The sequence below is a fragment of the Onychostoma macrolepis genome, chromosome 05 (genome assembly GCF_012432095.1).
Source record: "Onychostoma macrolepis isolate SWU-2019 chromosome 05, ASM1243209v1, whole genome shotgun sequence".
NCBI lineage: Eukaryota > Metazoa > Chordata > Actinopteri > Cypriniformes > Cyprinidae > Onychostoma > Onychostoma macrolepis.
The window spans coordinates 23,042,955-23,065,798 of record NC_081159.1 but is presented as its reverse complement, the minus strand read 5'-3'; the positions used below and the strand labels follow the sequence as shown (position 1 = coordinate 23,065,798).

Genomic DNA, 22,844 nt, shown 5'->3' with positions numbered 1-22,844 from the left:
ACAAGTTTTTTCTCAGAATGGACTCTTTTCACATTTATAGGGTCCTCAGAAGCAGAAGTGGTTGTAGTTGGGCAAACTCCATTAGTGGTGAATGAAAACTACAACAACATTTTTCTTTTTCACATTTCCATTTGCTCCTATAGCAAAATAGCCATTAATGATAGCATTCTATGACTTTACAAAAGAGGAAAAAAAATTGGTCAAAGGAGACAAAGACATCAAATTTGCTGTCACTCCCTCAGCCATTGTATTAGAAAAACTCACACAGCAGTATTAACTATTTTTCTGTAATTTAATGCCATGGTAACACAAAGTATAGTGTTCTAAATGTGCATTACATCCATCTATCCATCTACAAAAAAAAAGATTCATTGAATTTATTATTTTTCTTTTTTAAGGTAAGTGGTTGTAATCAATTTATTTTAGCTAAATAAACAAATCTAGTTGACTAACTTTAAACATTTTTTTTTTTTTTTTTAAATGTTGCTAAAATAAATTGTTTACAACCGCTTGCCTTAAAAAAAAATTTGTATCATTTTTTTCAGTGTGTCTATCTATCTGTCTGTCTATCTATCTAACTGGCTATCTATCTATCTATCTATCTATTGCATTTAAACTCTTAATAACTGTGGAAGTGATTCGGCACAGTCTGTGAAAACGGTCCATAGATTTACAGTATACATTTTGAAAACGTTAAATAGAGCTGAAAGTACTAATCTCTTTTTCATAGCTGAAAGCATGGCCAAATTTCCCAGAATATGCAATATACAAAAACACACAGTGCAGGGGATGTATACCTGAATACTTGCATTTACAGTATCTCACAGAAGTGAGTACACCCTCACATTTTTGTAAATATTTTATTATATCTTTTCATGTGACAACACTGAAGAAATTACACTTTGCTACAATGTAAAGTAGTGAGTGTACAGCTTATGTAACAGTGTAAATTTGCTGTCCCCTCAAAATAACTCAACACACAGCCATTAATGTCTAAACCGCTGGCCACAAAAGTGAGTACACCCCTAAGTGAAAATGTCCAAATTGGGCCCAATTAGCCATTTTCTCTCCCCGGTGTCATGTGACTCGTTAGTGTTACAAGGTCTCAGGTGTGAATGGGGAGCAGGTGTGTTAAATTTGGTGTTATTGCTCTCACTCTCTCGTACTGGTCACTGGAAGTTCAACATGACACCTCATGGCAAAGAACTCTCTGAAGATCTGAAAAAAAGAATTGTTGCCTACATAAAGATGGCATAGGCTATAAGTAGATTGCCAAGACCCTGAAACTGAGCTGCAGCACGGTGGCCAAGACCATACAGCGGTTTAACAGGACAGGTTCCACTCAGAACAGGCCTCACCATGGTCGACCAAAGAAGTTAAGTGCACGTGCTCAGCGTCATATCCAGAGGTTGTGTTTGGGAAATAGACGTATGAGTGCTGCCAGCATTGCTGCAGAGGTTGAAGGGGTGGGGGGTCAGCCTGTCAGTGCTCAGACCATACGCCGCACACTGCATCAAATTGGTCTGCATGGCTGTCGTCCCAGAAGGAAGCCTCTTCTAAAGATGATGCACAAGAAAGCCCGCAAACAGTTTGCTGAAGACAAGCAGACTAAGGACATGGATTACTGGACCCATGTCCTGTGGTCTGATGAGACCAAGATAAACTTATTTGGTTCAGATGGTGTCAAGCGTGTGGGGTGGCAACCAGGTGAGGAGTACAAAGACAAGTGTGCCTTGCCTACAGTCAAGCATGGTGGTGGGAGTGTCATGGTCTGGGGCTGCATGAGTGCTCCCGGCACTGGGAAGCTACAGTTTATTGAGGGAACCATGAATGCCAACATGTACTGTGACATACTGAAGCAGAGCATGATCCCCTCCCTTCTATTCCAACATGATAACGACCCCAAACACACCTCCAAGACGACCACTGCCTTGCTAAAGAAGCTGAGGGTAAAGGTAATGGACTGGCCAAGCATGTCTCCAGACCTAAACCCTATTGAGCATCTGTGGGACATCCTCAAATGGAAGGTGGAGGAGTGCAAGGTCTCTAACATCCACCAGCTCCGTGATGTCGTCATGGAGGAGTGGAAGAGGACTCCAGTGGCAACCTGTGAAGCTCTGGTGAACTCCATGCCAAAGAGGGTTAAGGCAGTGCTGGAAAATAATGGTGGCCACACAAAATATTGACACACTGGGCCCAATTTGGACATTTTCACTTAGGGGTGTACTCACTTTTGTGGCCAGCGGTTTAGACATTAATGGGTGTGTGTTGAGTTATTTTGAGGGGACAGCAAATGTACACTGTTATACCAGCTGTACACTCACTACTTTACATTGTAGCAAAGTGTCATTTCTTCAGTGTTGTCACATGAAAAGGTATAACAAAATATTTACAAAAATGTGAGGGGTGTACTCACTTTTGTGAGATACTGTATATACGTGAATGACATGTGCTTCAATCTAGGTCAAATTTGTGGGCCCAGATCTTCCATCGCAATGTACTTCAAAGCAAACAGCAGCCTGTATCTGGCTCAGAACTGTCAGAACTATAAACTACATCCTATGAAAATGTATACTTAAATCTATATTTCTGAATATAGGCCTACTTTTGACGACTCTGCAGAAACCCACAGTAGCTCTCATATGTAAACATACACACTCTCCGTTTGACCAGTTTTTGGTCTCTTGTGGTTTTGTGAAAGTGGAGTGTGAAGACGACGTTCCCTTCCTTTCTTCCCAGTGTTTTCTCTCCAGCTAAACCACCCAGGAAATAATGTCACGGTGAAAGGGTGAAGTGCAGGTCTATTCATGAATTACGTAAGGATTCCTAATCCCTCTGACAGATTGGGAAGAATCATCTCTCTGTCATGGTGAGGGAGTATACAATGTCACGGTATAAGCTGGGGATACGGTTCAGTCCCATCAACAGCATATGATATTACGTCACCTTATGGGGAAAAGTCTCCAGGCTCCATCTGGAGGAAATACTTGAGAGTTATCATCTAGAGATCTGTGTATAAAACATAAATGTACACAAGAAAATATTGGATTTTCTAAAGACTAAAGGTAAGCGGTATGGCCCAGGATCTCTTAATAACACAGACTAATGGCTTTGAATTCTTGTCTGATAAACTCATAAAAGCGCAGACACACTCTGGGTTCAGTAATAGCTTTTATTTTTGAGTCTCCTTTAGTCCAAGGTAAAATGACAAAAATGGTTCTTGTTTGTTAAGGGCTTTGCTTATCAGACGATTTAATGACAAAATAACCATCAATTGGTTAACCATCACCTTTTCCACTTATTTCATAAAGTGTTATGAGTTTGTAACCATTTTTAAAATGTAGCATTTAATTGGGACTGTCTGTTTCTATTTCTCCAAGAAAACAAATGCAAAAAAGAAGTAGAAGATTAGATAGACTATAATATTACTATATTATAGTGTATTAAATATTTTTCTGCTTCCAACAGGAATGGAAAACATATACTGTAACTGTGCTATATACATGTATAGCTGCAGTTTCATTTGATGATTTTATTTTTTTTTTCAACTGAAATTGAATTTCCCTCCAAAACTGACATCCCACATGTATGCCTGTACTCTCAACAATAGCTTCACATGTTTTGGCTTTGCAATAAATCATTAAAATAATAATAATAATAATAATAATAAGGCAATTTGAAGTTTTTTTTCATGTACGAGAAGCAAAGTTATATGTAATAACCATGAATAATTTTGTGTTATTGCATAGGAAATGCAGACAACTCATACAAAAACAAACATTTCAAACAAACATGTATCGGCTCAAAAAAATGAGCTTGATGAGTTTAACTGTTACAATGTACAGTATTTAAAATCATTAAAGAGGTCATATCATACTTTTTTCAAACGATTTTTTCCCTGAGGTCCACTTGCAATGTTAGTCAAGTTTTCTGCATCGAAACGGTCCTAATTAAGTTTGCCATGACCATTTTCGGCCCTTGATCTTTGCTGCTGTGCCTTTAAGATGTTCAGACACCATCTAGATATCACATTTGCTGCTGGGCCACTTTTTCCTAACATTACCTAATAATCCTAAGGATTTTCAGGTGCTCCTCAACCAGGAACAGCACAAGGTTTTTAACTCATTTCACACTTTTCATTAATTCTTTTGGAGTTAAACAATATTTTTGGGTCAAGTCGCTGAAAACCAAATATGAGTCTATGTATAATACTGTAAAAGGTCCAGTGCTTTTTTGTCATACACTTAACTTATATTAACACAATATGAATATTCAATGATATGACCCCTTTAATTTAAGTATTGCATTGAGAATACAAAAATGCACTCCACTAAGCATAGTACCATAATTCAATGTTCTTACTGCTCCCAAAGTGTTGCTGATTGGTCAATAAGCTGATGGAATTGTATCTAAGGTGTCAGAGGGCATCAGATTAAAAGCTAAAGGCATTTCTAAGGCGAATGCATGCTGTATATAATAAAAATGTGTAAATGACTAGGGTGATTATCTAAACCAAATTAGACTAGACCCTTATATAGATTAACCAGTAAAATTGTATTGAATTTGAATCATTGTCTAAATGTAATAGATCAACTACATTTTGTTGTTTAAATGTTTGACTGCTGTCCATCAGGCAGACTAGATGACATGTGCACAGTGTTGCCATAGTTCAGTCCGCTTGCCATTCAGGATGACTTGTTGAAAAGCAAGTACCTTTAAAGCTAGTTTGCTGTAGAGGTGCAATGATTTTCAGAGAGGTACTGGCTTTCAGTGAGAGTGCTGTGTGGCTCTTGTCACATCAATGCTGGTTGAGTTATAAATAAATACAAATAAAATCAACATATTCATTTCACTGGCTATTTGGCCACCAGTATCTTATGCAAAACATAAGATTTAATTTCCCTCTCTCTCACCCAGACATATACACCCTCTCACACAGGCTAACTCTGGTCATTGTGGCTGCTCTTTGAGCTGCTCCTTCAGGACGCCAGTCTCTGTGGCTCTCCACACGTGCAGGGCACTGCTGGAGGTGAGGAAGAGGAAGAGGATGAAGGCTATGGGAAAGCCCACAGTGTCCACCATACCTCCAGCCAGGGCACTAAAACTCAGTTTCCCCAGGACCTCCATTGTGGCCAGAAAACTGTAGTGGGTGGCCTGAACATAGACACAGAGAGAGAGAGAGAGAGAGAGAGAGAGAAAGAGAGGAAATACAGAAAGTGGTTTAGCATTAACTTTTGACGATTCGTGGGATTTTCTCGAGAACAATGAAAAAGGGACAGTAAATTATAAAGGAAGAAAGGGAAATGTGTTTTGCTGTAGGGCTAGATTCAGGTGTTACTAGTGTGAAACAAGCCATTCATTCACTTATTTATGAAATATTTTCAAATCCTGCAAAGGTCCTGCATTTAATTATGCAAGTGATCTTTATATTAGGATGCACTAATTTTAAAAATCTGCCCAAAAACCCAATATTTTTCATGCTATGGCTGATGAAGAACTAAAATCATATTACAATTATAGTATTTTGCTTAAATAATTTAGAAAAAAACAATCATTCATGTTAAATAATACAAGCAAATGTAGACATCACAACATTATACTGTTAAGTTTTGTTAAATGTAAAACTCTTAAACTAAAACTCCTATAAATATTTTTCGCTGACTGAAATAAATCTTAAATAAAATAAAATAAAATTCTTCAAAATTGAAAAATAATGCCTTAGTAACTAAACGTAATCTAAAATTTAATTATTTAGTATATATCAAAGCTAAATACAAATACATGAACTTTAAGTAAGCATTAGATGATGGCAAAGATAAACTATGTAAAAATAGGGAAAATGATCAAGCACAATAAAATATGCAAATTAAATACAAATAAACAAGAAGCTACAAATATCTCTAATATTGTCCGATAACCAATATACATTGTGCTTCCCCATTTTAAATATCATTGCCCTTTTTGTCTTCACAGGACAGGACAGTCAGAGTTAGTAAAGGAAACAATAGAGAAAAGAACATGGGATCAGGGAAAAAAAAATCAAAGTCAAAAAAATCTAAAAATCAAACTCAGGTTGATGCCATAAGTGACATGAGCCTGCACACAACTGAAATGTTTGCTTTTGACCTTTTCAAAGCAACTGAAGACTTTTTAACATGATTCTTATTTATCAATTTTTAACTTTGCCTCACATCAAAACAATTCCAACAGGAGGATCAAAGAGCAGTCTGAATCCCTTTCTCCTGTCTGAACGCCAGAGACTGTCTCCATACTCTTAGCACACAAGTTGGGAATGCAAAGCCAAGTCCATTCCTTCACATGGCCTCAGCACTAAAGTTAAGTGAAGTACCTTTATTCCTACAAACTTGTTTAAGGTGTTCAGTTTCTCCCTCCAGGACCTTTTCACAAACTTTCACAGTATCGGTTTTCGGTCGGCTAAAACCACCTTAAGACAAACACACACAAACACACACAAGCTGCTCTCGCTACGGTATGTATGTCATAAGAACATTCCGAATTAACCTACAGTTTAAAATCCTCCTCCTGGTTATTTTCCTCAGAATGTGAATCTGAAGTTATTAATTGCTTAGAGACCGAGGGAAAACATACACTTCTCTTATTGTTTAATGAGTTTCGTTAGCGCCATTAATTCAGCACGTATTGAGCTGATGGAGTGACAACTAGCTGAGAGAGCAGTGAAAGATCACATGCAAGCAGCGCAGGCCCATTTAAACAGGACAACACAATCATGTCAAAGATGAATGAGAGGATGAAATAGGATGAAATGAGAGAACATGGGAGGGGAGAGATATCTATGAATAGTGAGAACTACAGTTTATCATCTAGGGGACACGTAAATAAACAAATAGAAAGAATGAACAAATGAGCCAACAAGGAAAGAAATTAGGCAACACAAGATTAGTGGGACAAAATAGGGAGCTGATTGTTGTGAAGAATAGAGCTGGTATGGATGGACTGTTTAATGATAGACAGATAAGATGTCTTTACACTGTAAAGGTGACACAGAAGAAGCAGCTGTCGTAAGATACACACCTAATGCACCTTGCATAAGGATTGTTTTGCAAGAAGCACAAATGCAAAATGCATCTGCTGCTTTATTCCCATGCAATTACAAAACACAAGACATTGATTAGGCTACTTCAAACTTTTGCACTGCAAGTCATCTTTGTTTATAGATTTGCAGCATAGAAGTCATAAACACTGTATCTGTATAAACAGTTGTATAAAATATATAAAAAATAAATTAAATTAAATGCATAATTTTTTTTTGCAAAGAAATTATGTTATTTAACAAGGATGCAATTGGAATAAGAAGAAATATCCCTTGAGCCACATATCTACACATTAGAATTTCTGAAGGCTGAAGGATCATGTGACTGAAGAACGGAGTAATCTCAAATTTAAAATATATAACAATAGAAAAGTTATTTTAAATCGTAATAATATTTCACAATATTACTTTATTACCGCACTTTAGATCAAATAAATGCAGCCTTAGTGAGCGTATGAAACCTCTTTCAAATATCTTTCAAATAAATCTTCCCAACAATAAACTTTCAGACAGTAGTGTTACTTAAACAAGTTGTTACTGTTGAGAGCTTCTTAAGAAGAAAATGTAGAAGAAATAACAAATCAGTCTCAAACTTGCATTACCCACATGAGCACCATAATTCAATGTATCAGAGCATGTGAACCAACCACTGGGCTACTTCTACAACCAAAGATATAATCTTGACAAATTAAAAAAAAAGGAAAGATCAAAAAAAAAAAAAAAAAGTCAAATCTATGAATGTGAATATACTTTCTGATGCATATACTTTGTACGTGATTGATGAGTTGAAATGGGTTGACGTGCAGAGCTAAAGAGAGTGTGAAAACTGCTCAGTTCTCTGAGTGGAGCTATTGACTGACAGATAAATGAGCTTTTGACTGCTGTGATGTGCTCATGTATGAGGCAGACAGGAAACACTCTCAGGCTTTCTGCAGCTCGCGGCCTGTTGTGAGACTCTACCTGTCAACAACTATCAAAAACTGTAAGACGCATGTTTTGTTGTCTTCAGAGTTTGACTGTTGAAACTGAAGAGAAAACAATATATTTGTCATGCTGTTGACCTTAGGTGAACACGTGCAATGCCGTTAAGCAGTTTGCTCTGATCTGTCAGGAAGCATGAAGAGCTGTGGTCAGTTGAAGAGGGTAACATGTGATACCTGTATGCTCTCCTCAGCTCTCTGTGTGCAGTTCATCATCGTGGTGAACGTCAGAGTGGTGATGAGACCCGCTATGAAATGCTGCAAACTCAGACTCAGCACTGCCATACCTGAGGGAGAAAGAAGACACAATCCACATTAATACAATACTGCCCACTGCAGTGTGTTCTTGTCCTCAAATTTGAATTTGTGACTTTGACTTTACATACTGCAAGTAAAAATTCACAATGTCTCTGAAATATTGCACTGAAAATTTGGTGGTGTTAGTTGTTCATGAGAAATATGGCCTCTGGGAAGAGGCTGCTCTTGTGGCTGTATGTTCTGGTGCTCAGTGCTCTGAAGTTACCATCTAAATCCAAAATTATTTTTCCTATGCATTTCTGACATCTGGAAGTGTAAAAGACCTGAAGGACGGGCTGGGGGCACCAATAATCCTCTGACAGCCAAATGTATCTTTCTTTTGTCCGATTTGGTAGCCAAACTAAAGCAGACAGTTACTGAAATGCATATATCTCACTGGAGACATGCTGTAACAAACAGTATGACAAATTTCAATTTTACATGACTGGTCGCCATGTTTGCATGCTGTACTGAGCAACAGCCAATAAAATTGTGAAAGGTAGCAAAATAAATCCAGTTGGAAGCAGGAGCCCCAAAACAAAGCGAAGCAAAGCACAGCAAAACACTTTTAAAAAAATCAAAAAGGAGTCCAAAAATAAAAACAAAATACAAAATAAAATAACTGTTTCCCACATCATCTCCAAGGTTTTCCTTACGGTTTTTTAATTGTTCTGTGCAAATCAATGCAAAATGACCACAGGCCTTTCCTTCATGTTGTTTGTTGATATGTCTGTGTGAAAACTGAATTTCGGGATCCTATAGTCAGGGAAAGTATGCATGACAGAAAACAAGAAACTGTGAAAATCTCTATAGACTGGGAAGGAATGCACCAACATGACAGAAAACAGGAAACTGTGTGAGTGGTAGTGGTCTGTCACTCAAACTCACCACTGTCATACATATGTTAGAAGAAACAAGACTTGCTAGTTATTACACCGAGCTATCCCAGACTATTATTTATGCAGACAGAACCATGTCAAATGACTAGTAGCTAAACTTAACAGACACTCAAATCTGACTCTACGTGATGCCCCAATTGACACTTAGAAATTAGTGTCTTTTTGGCCTTTTTGAAATTGATTATTTAATTCACAGTAACGTCCACCCAGAGCATGAGACAGACAGTCTACCATTAATGCCTCTAAAAATCAATCATTACCAGAAGCCCATTTGCCGAAAAAAAGAAGAAGAAGAAAAAAAAAAAAAAAAATTATGAAGCTTTCACATCCAGCTCCATCTGAATTATTCACTGGAAATGTTTAGTTCTGCCTAACAAGACTTCTCCATTACTTACCCAGGAACCACAGGAAGGAAAATCAGCTCTTCTGAGGCATCCAGTCTCATACAATATTGAAAAATATTTTCTGCAGAACTTTATCTTTTTTTTTTTTTTTTTGAGGGGGGTTAGATGGGGTACAGAGTTGCTTTGTTCCGTTTCGTTTGGGAGAGCGGCAGAAAGAGAGACGAGGAGAGAGAGAATAAGAGAGACAGAGAGATGAGGGAGTTGTCAAACAGAAGCTCGCTGACAAAAACATCTTGACTAAAAAGCCACGACATCCTGGGGAAGAAGTAATACAGTGGCAAAAAATACTGAGTAAAACAGCTAAAACGCAAGAGTTTCCCCATTACCTTTTTTTCATTTTCATTAAATAAACATTCAAAGCACCTGTGAGAGAAAGAGACAGCACGAGAAAAAAAGAAAAACAGGCAGAGGGTTTGAATATGGGTTTATTCATTTATCAAAGTGAGCCGTGAGAATACTCAAGGTAAAATAGCGTTGGCTTCTGCAGACAGAAACAGAAACGCAAATCCACTTAAGCAAGTTGAACCGGGAGAGAGTATGTTTGATATAACTTCTGTATGATCACTTCTATACAGCTCATGCATAAGATTTAGCTTGAATTGTGCTGAATCCAAGCACTAGGACTATGAAGACGGTTATCAGAACAGATCTACAGGAATCTCACAGAAGATTCACGGAATAAAAGTTCAAGATAAATTTTCAGAAAAGAGAGCACGCTGATCTTAGGTTGGATCAATACTGAAAGTTTGGCTTTGGTTAGATATCAGCCTCTTGTACTTGGTTTTTATATTAAAACCGATACCTAAGGCAACAAATAAAGAGCCTGGAGCAACTGATGAAATGAAACCAAGTCTGTGAACAGACTCAAAAATGGTCAATTTCCAATGAATCTGACCATTTCCCCCCCCTTTTAATAAAAAATAAATAAATAAATATAATCTTTAAATGTTATTTTATTTACATAGAATTTGCTTATAAACAATAAAATAAACAATATATATATATGTATATATATATATATATATACATACATACATATACATACAGGTGCTGGTCATATAATTAGAATATCATCAAAAAGTTGATTTATTTCACTAATTCCATTCAAAAAGTGAAACTTGTATATTATATTCATTCATTACACACAGACTGATATATTTCAAATGTTTATTTCTTTTAATTTTGATGATTAGAGCTTACAGCTCATGAAAGTCAAAAATCAGTATCTCAAAATATTAGAATATTTACATTTGAGTTTGAATAAATGACCATCCCTACAGTATAAATTCTGGGTATCTCTTGTTCTTTGAAACCACAATAATGGGAAGACTGCTGACTTGGCAATGATCCAGAAGACGAACATTGACACCCTCCACAAAGAGGGTAAGTCACAGAAGGTCATTACTGAAAGGTGTGGCTGTTTACAGAGTGCTGTATCAAAGCATATTAAATGCAAAGTTGACTGGAAGGAAGAATTTGGGTAGGAAAAGGTGCACAAGCAACAGGGATGACCGCAAGCTTGAGAATACAGTCAAGCAAAGCCGATTCAAACACTTGTGAGAGCTTCACAAGGAGAGAACTGAAGCTGGAGTCAGTGCATCAAGAGTCACCACGCTCAGACGTCTTCAGGAAAAGGGCTACCAAGCCACTTCTGAACCAGAGACAACGTCAGAAGCGTCTTACCTGGGCTGTGGAGAAAAAGAACTGGACTGTTGCTCAGTGGTCCAAAGTCCTCTTTTCAGATGAAAGTAAATTTTACATTTCATTTGGAAATCAAGGTCCCAGAGTCTGAAGGAAGAGTGGAGAGGCACAGAATCCATGTTGCTTGAAGTCCAGTGTGAAGTTTCCACAGTCAGTGATGATTTGGGCTGCCATGTCATCTGCTGGTGTTGGTCCACTGTGTTTTCTGATGTCCAGAGTCAACGCAGCCATCTACCAGGAAATTTTAGAGCACTTCATGCTTCCTTCTGTTGACAAGCTTTATGGAGATGCTGATTTCATTTTCCAGTAGGACTTGGCACCTGCCCACACTGCCAAAGGTACCAAAAGCTGGTTCAATGACCATAGTGTTACTGTGCTTGATTGGGCAGCAAACTCGCCTGACGCTGAAGACCACTATCAGAGCAACCTGGGCTCTCATAACACCTGAGCAGTGCCACAGACTGATCGACTCCATGCCACGCCGCATTGCTGCAGTAATTCAGGCAAAAGGAGCCCCAACTAAGTATTGAGTGCTGTACATGCTCATACTTTTCATTTTCATACTTTTCAGTTGGCCAAGATTTCTAAAAATCCTTTCTTTGTATTGGTCTTAAGTAATATTCTAATATTTTGAGATACTGATTTTTGACTTTCATGAGCTGTAAGCTCTAATCATCAAAATTAAAAGAAATAAACATTTGAAATATATCAGTCTGTGTGTAATGAATGAATATAATATACAAGTTTCACTTTTTGAATGGAATTAGTGAAATAAATCAACTTTTTGATGATATTCTAATTATATGACCAGCACCTGTATATATATATATTTTTTTTTTTTTTTTTTTTAAACTAAAATGTTATTATATATATTTAAAAAAACAACAACATTCTCCAATTGTCAAGTAAGTGCCAAAGAAGTTTTTGCCATTGTCATTTGATGAACTCATTGTTTGCAAAAAATAAATAAATAAATTACATACACGTTTAGCTTTGATGATAATTAAATTTTGTCGTTAAAAAACTGCAAATGTCTTATCCTACCCATTTAGATTTTATTTATAGTTAAATTACCAAATATGTTTAAAAAAAACAAAAACAAACAAAAAAACATTAAATAACTTCTCTATTCTGATCTCACCACACAGCAATAAACTCTATGCTGGTCTGAATGACATTCATGTTAATACTCTCCCTTTTTATCACATGCTGTTGTTTAATGCAGCATTGAGAGTTTTATTCAGACACACTCTGCCTGAACACCTGTTTACTTTGTGCAAGGTGCTGAAATGGACACTTTAGCTTGTCAGTGGAAAACACTGGAAACCAGAGACGGCCCCATGGATGTTTAAATGCAGGGGAACAGTAGAAAGCTCAGAAGAGAACAGGTCAATTTCACTTCTATATATACATACGTACAGGTGAGCTACCTGGCTCTTACGAACAAACTGACCCACAAGACAGGCAGTAATAAACGTTAGGAAGCATAAAGATGAGCGGCACAATATTGAATTGCAAAATAAAATATAATAAGTCTGCACAGATACCAATGCTGGTAAAATGCCATGTTTGTATACTTTAGTGTGTACAAGTATGTGTATTTCTCACCTTTCATCAAGGGCGAGGGCTCCAACACTACTAGAAGTGAGCTCTGGAAGACCATGCTGACAGTCCGCATCATAAACACACGTCTCATTAGCATGCCAATACTGAGGACATAAAACAGAGAAAGTTCAGTTACGTTATCTCAAACTCCACAAATATGCAATATAATGTAATGTCATGACATGTAATATACACCACAGTTCAATTTTGTTTTAAGAAATTAATACCATTATTTGTTGGGGACAGATTAAATTAATCCAAATCTTAATGCCTACTGAAAATTCAGCCTTGCCATCACAGAAATAAATGACATTTTAAAATATATTAAAATACAAAACTGTAATTATACATTGTAATTTTGTAATTATACATTATGTGTTTTTAATAGATTTCTGCTCAAATAAATGCAGTCTTGGTGAGCATTATTTCTTACCAACCCCAAACTTTCGAATGGTAGTGCAATGTAATATAACATCAAGACAAAATATATTTTATTACAGCACACTAAAGGCTATTAAATTTACAGATCAGTCAGACATTAATGAGGTTCAACAACACAGGACTGCCACACTGAGACAGAAAAACACTCCTGTACACATGCTTACATGCAGTGCGTTTGCTTACACACTCTAATTGATTCTCTATTAACAGTTAAGAATCTCTCAGGGGAACTTCCTTCACGACATAATCAATAACGCGCCAAGATCCACAGCCACGGCTGATTAACCCCCCGCTAATTAGTGACCATCACACACCTCAATTTCTCCCAGCTCCAATCAGAACACCCGGAGGGCCCTGTCAATCAAACACAGGGTCTGGAGTCACGGCCTCTACAGTGTTGCTTTCCACATCTAATATTTTTAATCAGTAATGCATACATTTTCATGTTGCATGAAAATTAGTTTGACTCTTCCTTAAGGTTGTAAAAATTGTGTCTTTACATAATCGTCCTTTCCATGTGAGTAGACTCTGAGGCTTCTGACAGAGAAAGAAAGAGAGAGTCGAGAAAGAGAGAAGGAGATGTGGGCAAAGGTCAAATGGACTTTAAGAGAAGAGTAAAGAATCGTCTGTCATCTTAAACCAGCCTTTTAGATCTAGATGAACCCAGTCAACAACAGCAGCCGGTCAGACAGAAAGCCAATCTGCCATCATTCTCATGCAAACACCCTCCCTGCATCCACTCAATAACACTCTTTCATATTTCACTTAGATGAGAGGAGAGAGAGAGAGAGAAAGAGAGCTGTAAGAAAGACAGACAGTCTTAAAGAGGAAAACGAGCAAGTCAGAGAGAGAGAGAGAAGGGTGCGAGAGATTGAAAACGAGTCTAAAACAGGCGTATCACACGAGCAGTTTGCCCGATAAGATTCGTACTCTCAGATTGCTGATGGCGATCAGTGTATGGGGGTCAGTTTTTGGCCACTCAAGCGTTTCAGATGGGGCCAGGATAAGTGTCCAAATTAGCTTTTAGTGGCCCTGAACAGACAACGGCAGAAACCCAATCTGTGGGAAGCAAGGCCTGAATGCACGACTGTGTCGAATGAACGAGCCCCCTGCGTGTGAAACTTTACATTCCTCCCCATTCACTGACACTGCCTTTAGCGTAGAGAGGGAGAGAGAGAGAGAGAGAGACCAAAAGATAGAGGAGAAAAAAAGATGAAGGTACTAGAGAAAGAGGAAGAGGTTACAGAGAAAAGGAAAGAAAGAGTGAGAGATAAAGAGAGGTAAGAAAATTTGAGCAGATATTTAACGCTGATTGTGATTTTATCATATTTTAGGACTGCACATCTGTCCCACTCACCTGGTATTTTGAAGGCATGTTCATTTATGCAAGAATTTATGCACTGCAAGTTGTGATTTTTTGGATATTTGCTCAGACGTAAATTTAGAAGCTAGACCTCTGGATTAAATTCTGGGTTAGAAAAGTTTGTTTGTATTCAAATTATCTTTATCAAAAATATAATTAAAAATATCTTATTATGGAAAATGAAAAATGTTAATTTCCAAAAATAATTCTAATATACTGATTTGCTGCTCAATAAATATTTCTTGTTAGGCAGCGGCTATTTGCACTAAGTGAAAATAGCAGTATTTTCTTAGCATTATGCTATTTACATTAAGGGCCAGATTTACTAACAGCTTGCGCCAGTGCGAACCGTCTTTTGGTGTTAAAATCGTACTGTCAGGATTTACTAAAGACACACAGTGAAGATTTGGCGCTAAAAAGGCATGGACACAGTTATTTTTGAGCCTGACCTTATTGAATACATATTTGTAGGAGTTTCCCTTTCAGGAGCAAAATTTGTGGGAAGAGAGTATTAAAATGAATCACGCAATGTGATTTACTAAAATTTGCAATCGTCAAATTACTGGTATTTGCGCCATTTTTGAACGCCCAAAAAAGCATGTCTTAAAACAGGCGGTAATTTGCACTGCTCTTGGTACATTGCGCTGGTCATTATTGAAATGATCTGGTTGCGTCTGTGTTCTTTAATGTGTGCATTGTTAGCAAATCACCCGCAGAATCTAGCACTCTAACGCTAATTTGCCCTGTTTAATAAATCTGGCCCTAAGTGCAAATAGCTATAGATTCTATTTACACTATGTTAAAACAGCAGGATTTTCTGCCATTTATACTACTTAATGCAAATAGTGGCAATTATCTGCACCTCAATATTGTAGTAAATTATAAAACAGTATGCAATAATAACGTACTGAGTGTAAATTATCATTTTAATTCAAATTCTTAAATGGATGCCACCTTATTGGGACAATAAAGCCCTCCGTACACCTACCCTATCCTTACCCGTTACTATTTTCTACTTTTCGATTATTTCCTTCATTTTTATTGAAAATAAATGCCTTTCTGATGTGATATGAGATTTGAAAAGGGAGAAAAAAAAGTTTGGATTCGAACTCAATCGCATCAAAAAGATTATGGCACATGCTTTACCAACTACGCCACTGGATCTTTTGTCATGTTGACTAGTCCAATCACACGCTGGTGGGCCAAAGTGTAAATAGCTTTTGCCAACAAGTCGGGCTAAAACAGACACTCCATTCTTGTTATTATAAATGTTGAAAATATTTGTGCTGCTTAATATAAACGCAAATCTTTTTTATCATTATAAACGTCTTTACTGTCATTTTTGATCAATTTAATGCATATTTGCTGAATAGTTGCTGAATTCATTTCTTTAAAAAAAAAGTCTAACTGACCCCAAACTTTTGAACAGTAGTATATATATAAACAAAAGAAAAATGATTTGTGGTTCAAATGAAATCAATCTGCGGTCCTGCATCACCTCACTAATAACTTGTTTAGATGGTTAGAGAACTGTAGTTCACAGAGACAGTAGACTAAAAGTGACGTTACTCTCAGTCTTTTAATAGACCAACATTACATCATTTTAACTAAAGTACAGATCAACGTAAGCGTCAAGTGCAGCAGCTCATGTAATGCATTCCAGTGGTTTGTAAAACGGAGTTAAAATGCATGTTGTTTCATGATGCCATAAGGTAAAGCAAACCAGCCTGGAGAAAATGGCACATGTCCAGTATGAAGAGTATCATTTCACTTTAAACTCTGATACATGACTGCATGTCTGCCCTCAAGTCTGGAATGAAAAAGACAGAACCACTGCACATGTCTTTCTCCAAAATCCTCTTCCTCGTACCTTTCTCTGAGCACACGATCACACACAGGTGTGTGGGCCTACGAGTCAATACCGCCTGAGGAAGATAAGCAACTCAGGCTGCTCTTGGAACGGTCTTGGAACAACCAAACTCCTATCTTAACTACTACAAGACATAACTGGTAAACACCGGTCTCAGGTCAGCAGACAAGGGCAACGTATCAGCAACAAGTATATCTCTATTCAAGCAGTCCAACCTTATGCATCCTGGAGGCCTTTCAGCTCACACCTGAGCCTGTTTTACTCTCAGCTCCCACAAAAGGCTGTGTTTACTTCCATTACTATCTCTCATTCTATCTCTCACATACACTCTCAATCGCTTTCTCTCTCCTTCTTTCGCGCCTGGGGCTGAGATGGGTGGAGAGATATAGTGAGAAAACACTGAGAAAAAGAAAAGGGCCGCGTTTCTTTCACAGAGAGATGGTGGGCTACAGAAACCGATAAAGCGAGAGGGGGCATAGAAAAAGGGTGTAGAAATCCAAAGAACAAAGTCTTCCAACACCATTCCTGCAACATTAATGGCAAAGCGTGACTTGGCTGGAAACGGTGTTGCAGCTAGAACGGACTCAGTTTCACCATTGCTTTATTACCGAAAAAACAAAACACACTCCCTACCTGTACTGAGACAGCAAAAAACCCCCGACTGATGAGCCACAGATGGAAAAAGCCATGGCAACCACCCCGTTCCACACCCCGAGCTCTCTGGCCGTCATGTGGTGGTCCAGCAGGAAGAGAGGAAACATGGTGATAGCCCCCTGTTCACCTGTTCAGAAAATATAAGATTACATCAGCACATACACACACAGTTCAACGATTGTAAACGCTCTTTCAGATAGAGAGAATAAGAAGACCAAGAAAACTGAAAATGTGCTGGATTCTTATCACATTGCATCAGACTTTTCTCAAAACTGGTCTTAAACAACTGATAATATCCACAGATCACAACACAAACTTAGTCAAAACAAAACACTTGTTATCTGAGAATGGAAAAAAGTGATAACCTGAGCAGAGGCCACGTTTTTTCACACTTGAGTCCTCCTTACCTTCCAGTCACTTTTTTTCTGAGCGTTTGTCACTTAAACCCAGACAAATGTGACAAAAACAAAAGCTGCCAGTGAAAATGCTGCCGCTACACTGCGCAGTCCTGCGTCGCTGCATGATAGCGGGTGCACAGAGGCCTTGGTAACCCGTCGCCGTGTATTATTTAACGGCATTGTCATTATTTATGGAGTCTGCCTTCAGTTCGACAGCGAGACAGCCCGCTGACTGACAGCTCTGAGACCGCCGTCAAAAAGAAACTGCGCTTCCGGGGTCCCCGGGATGAAACCGGTGAGAAACAAAAACAGAAAATCAAATCAAAAATCAGACGCTTCTGTCGGAGTTCTGCTACGGTCGCTGACAGCGCCACGTGAGCGCTTTGACATCGCTTTCTTTGTGGGGGATTGAGTCTGACAGTAGAACTAAATTTGTAAAGGATGTTGTAAAGTCTGTAATGTGGTGGCAACAACGAACAATGGGACTCGTTTTTCACATTCAGCGCATCTTTTCTTCATATAAGGCAGCTATGCCACCCAGGTCCAATGCGTTCAAGGAATAAGGATGCTGTTTTGTACAAGGATGAACACATACGAGCCAGTCACATTCACTTTGCAGTTTGTACAAAGAGTTTTAAAAACTGCTTTGACTAATGTCAAAATAGGCAATTATAGCCTAATCCTTGAGAAAATTCGGCACAGTTCCAGCATAACCATAATTTACTTGAAGTAAGACCATAGTAACCATGGGTAGAACCACAGAGGCCACTCATTACCATAGTAAAATCACAGTAACAAAGGCTTCTAAACTACACTTAAGTATTATATTAATAATACTATTATTTAAACATTTTTAATAAATATGACTAAATAAATAATAACATTTCCTTATTCCTTATCTTTTATATTATAAAAAGACAGTATGAATATGGATTTCCACTAAAATACAGTTGAAAATGTATGTAAAGGGAACACTGCAGAACAAATAGTGTTCATTGTGTCAACATGGAAGTGTAAATGTATACAAAACACCAAAGATGATCACTGAACAGTTCGGATGCTGCTGATCATCTCATATGCGCAGCAAGACATGTGCTTCAGCATTCTGCCTCAGTCTTTTTTTTCTCCTACGCTGCTTCAAACTAATTATTTTTTAAGCAGGGATTGAAAACAAACAACAAGGCTGCTTATTTATGTCTATAAATAATCTCAGAGCAACAATTGTCCATTTCACATGGGATTTCATTAGACATCCACAAAAACAGTGGAGGAAAGAAGAAGAGGGGAGGCACTGGGAGGAGAAAGGGGGTAGAGAGAGAAAGAGAGAGAAGAGATGCTTTACCCGTTCACCTTGGTTAACAACGATAGATAATGGGGAACAGATGAAGACAAAAATGGACAACAGATTCAAGATGAGATGGAACGATTATGACAGCGAATAGGTAATGAACTACACTACAATTGTGTGGTAATGATTGAGAAGTTCACCGGATGCAAGATTTGAAACACATTTTTAAGTTCTGCCATTGCATTTCCTAAAAAAAAAAAAAAAGAAAGAAATTAGGTTAGGAATTACACAAAGAATAGTTCAAACTAAAATGAAAACCATCTAATACTCATTCTCTTGTTGTTACAAACTGTATGACATTATTTTTTCTGTGGAGCCAAAATTATTTACATGCAATTACAATGAATAAGGACAGGAGCTTTCAATTCTCAAAAAGGAAGCAAAAGCACCATAAATTAGGCTATCAGTAGCTCACATGATTTATAAAAGTCTGATGTGATGGACAGACTAAAATGTAAGTGATTTACTGAGATCTTCCCTTCCAGTAGTTTGTTAACTGTCAGTGAGCTGAATTTGACAATCAGTCCGATTCATGACCAAATCGAGACAGGTTTTGTAAATGGGATAATCTGATTCACTGGAAATATCTCATTCTAAATTTCACTATAGCACATAAAGCCATTCTAATGAACACCAAAGTTCTCAACGAAGAACTTCAGTGAATAATGATTTACATTTCAGTCTGCACAATACAGTGGATAAATCAAATGGATTACTTTTTTAAAAAAAAATTAATTTTAAAGCTTGACAGCTCCAGTCCTCAGTTGTTTTTATTGCATTAAAAAGAAAGTCCAGGAAATTCTCCAAATATTCATCTTTTGTGTTCCACAGAAAATAGAAAGCCATACAGCTTTGGAGCAACACGAGGATGCAATTCAAAGAAACACCACCTCAACTAAACTTCAAAAGTGTTAGAGATGCTGACTAAAACCAGCACTACGATACATCTCAAAGTGTCTTCAGCATGGGAACAGCCTGAGGAACCTGGGCCCCTCCCAGTTCATGTAGGTCACTATGCTGTGTGTATCTGCATCTCTGTGTACTTGAGCAGGTCACACAACTCCATTGTAAATGCTCCTCAACCAACGACAAGCCCCATACCAAGTCTCTACGGACCTCTGAGGTTAGAATCCGCAAAGGTCTAGGTTATTCCCTTTACATTCTGGGACACAATGACATAATTGTTTGGACGAAACAAAAGCACGGAGAACTATCACTTGCACCGTTAACTATGTGAATGCGAGCGAAGATACAGTGGTATGGATAGGGAACGGAGACGCATCCTATTCAAAGTGCGATGTACTGTAAGCTCACATATCTAGACAGAATGCTTTTTAATGTTCACACCCGAGTTACACAATGGTCCAGACAATGGAGAAACAATGTAGGTCAACTAAAAGACATCACATACTTTACACTTCATACTAATCTTCTTTCTTGGTATTCTGCGTTCTCCATCACTCTCTACTCACGTGTTTTCTCGTCATAACCGATGCCCCCTGCACCCCACCATCTCTCTCTCTCTCTCTCTTTCACTCTCTCTCATAGTTGACCATGTGGTGGGTGTTCATTAATTCATCCCCCCTGCAGTCCTCTGCGTTCCCTCTGGAAAATATTGGCCTCCTGCTCGCGTCACCCCTCCAACCCCTCCAACGCCCCCCACATACCCCTCCGTTCCCTGGCCCCTGCTGTGCGGGACAGAGGGAGGGCAGCATCAGGCGATATACATGTGTGTATGAGTGTGTGTTATGTCTATATACAGTTGGAGAAGGAGAGTGAAAGACAGAGAGACACAGAGCAAAAGTGGCTTTCTACTCCCATAGTGAATCCAACTTTAACCCCCACAAGAACACTCCCGCCTCCAGCTGGACTCTTCCCAGGGAAGCTCCACGTCTGGCCCAATCCCAGCCCCCTCCATCCCACCACTGTCCCCCATCACCCTTTATCAACGCTTGGGCTGAGAGAACATATATGTAACACATTTTGGTAACAACCTGTGATGCAATAGAGGCACTAGATGACATGCAACGACATTTCATGCAAAGTGTGATTGATTTCTCACCTTAGTAAGACACTTAGACATTATTCTACAATCCAGTAAACCTATTATTAAAACTTAAAAGTAAATAACAAGGAAATTTAGTTTGTGAATTCCTATGTAATATTTATGATCACATAAATCAAGCAATAAAAGTAAAACTGACAAGGCTGGGTGGATATATATGTGTGTGATATATCACTATAAATGTGTGTTAATAGTTTTAAAGTGATTTTATTGTTTAATTAATATTTATTGATAAACACAGCAAAATCAATATATTTGTTTTGTGTTTTTCAGAAAAAAAGTACACTCTCCTAAAAAAACTTACTTAAAATGTAAATGAAAAACAAAACAACATAAAATATTTACTAGACTTGTTTCTAGAGAATAAATTTTTATTTTGTTTTGTATTGTTTATTCTCTTATCCCACTGGCAAATAGTGTTTGTTGTTTTTGGCTTTAAGCATAAACTGCACAAAGTATTGTTAGATTTATGCAACAAAAATAAACTTAATACAGGACATATTCTCTGAAACAAGTACTACTATCTTACGCAAATTAGTTTCAAGTAAATGTATCTCATTTTAGAGATGTTTATATATCTATACTGAAAAGCAAGGCACTCAATACCGATTAAGAAAATTATGTTTTGCAGTGTACACTTTTAAGATGTTAGTGCATTAGTAAACTAGTTTGTGTCATCCGGAGTGCTGTTTAATAGTGATTATGATGATGATCGGGGGAGAAACCTTATAAGACAGATTAAGAGGGGGGCTGCCGCTTGTCCTGTCTGCTGAAGCTCATCCGATTACAGTGCCACCTCTCTCTCTCTTTGCCAGAGACACAAAAACATAATACACAAAGCTTGGTTTTCTGATTAAATTGTTCTGAACAAAACATTACACTCAAATGAAGCACAAACTAAATACATTGACATAAGCAGTGCAGCACATATTTCTAAATTCAGTTTTCAATGAAAATACCGCAGACACAAAGAGACTCTAATCCAGACATAATCCCCTTCTGGTGCCAAACATCACATTCAGCTCATTGAAAGTGATTCATTAGCTGCTATTTATGTCTATATTCCTGATTCAGATCATGTCACAGAAGTTAGGTTTGTGGTCAAACGCTGGTGCAAAGACATTCTGAACTAAAGTGGGTAACCAAACTGTGTATAATTTCCTGATGTTTTGAGGCTTCAAAGCCATTGAGAATTATGAGACAGTAAGCATGGAAAAGGCCAAGACTGCCATCTTGTGGACAAACAACACACTACCATTACTTTTTTTCAAGTTCATTGTCAGTCATGGTAATGAATGAAAAAACTGGAGGGGAAAAAAATTCCAAACATTTATCATTTTTCCATCACCTCACTATTGTGATATTGTATAAAATGTCACTTTCCTGGTAAATAACATAAGGAATTACTGTGTACTTGCTTATAGTTGTCAGAGCACAGAAATAATTTTTAACATTTACATTTTTTATCATATATATTTAAATATATTCTGTGTACACACACACACACACACTATTTTAAAATAATAATACATTTAAATTAATTACACATTTTAATAAAGAAAGTGACTCATATATCAGAATAGGGGGGAAGAGGGAAAGTTATAAATTTTTGGAAAAACCTGCATTATGAATTTATTTATTTTGCTGTTCTATCTGGTGATGTAGAAATGACACTTCATTTTTTTTTAAACTGTATGAATATAATCAGTTCATTACTCAACAATAGATGTGTTTCAACTTATTACAC

At 37.6% G+C, this 22,844-nt stretch overlaps 1 protein-coding gene across 8 annotated transcripts in view; it reads right to left on the bottom strand.

Moving 5' to 3' along the window:
• mfsd3 (major facilitator superfamily domain containing 3) overlaps positions 1 to 22,844 on the bottom strand; it is a 52,956-nt gene that overhangs the window by 27,847 nt on the left and 2,265 nt on the right. For 5 of the 8 annotated variants that reach the window (XM_058777060.1, XM_058777061.1, XM_058777058.1 and 2 more), the window contains exons 3-6: positions 17,266 to 17,413; positions 12,962 to 13,062; positions 8,230 to 8,339; positions 3,159 to 5,154 (exon numbers count right to left, since the gene is read on the bottom strand). In XM_058777060.1, coding sequence (XP_058633043.1) covers positions 4,951 to 5,154; positions 8,230 to 8,339; positions 12,962 to 13,062; positions 17,266 to 17,413 — 563 coding nt within the window. In that variant the 3' untranslated portion in view covers positions 3,159 to 4,950. Of the gene's footprint in view, positions 1 to 3,158; positions 5,155 to 8,229; positions 8,340 to 12,961; positions 13,063 to 17,265; positions 17,414 to 22,844 lie in introns of those variants that run through there. The other 3 variants (XM_058777062.1, XM_058777063.1, XM_058777064.1) reach the window with 1 other exon arrangement.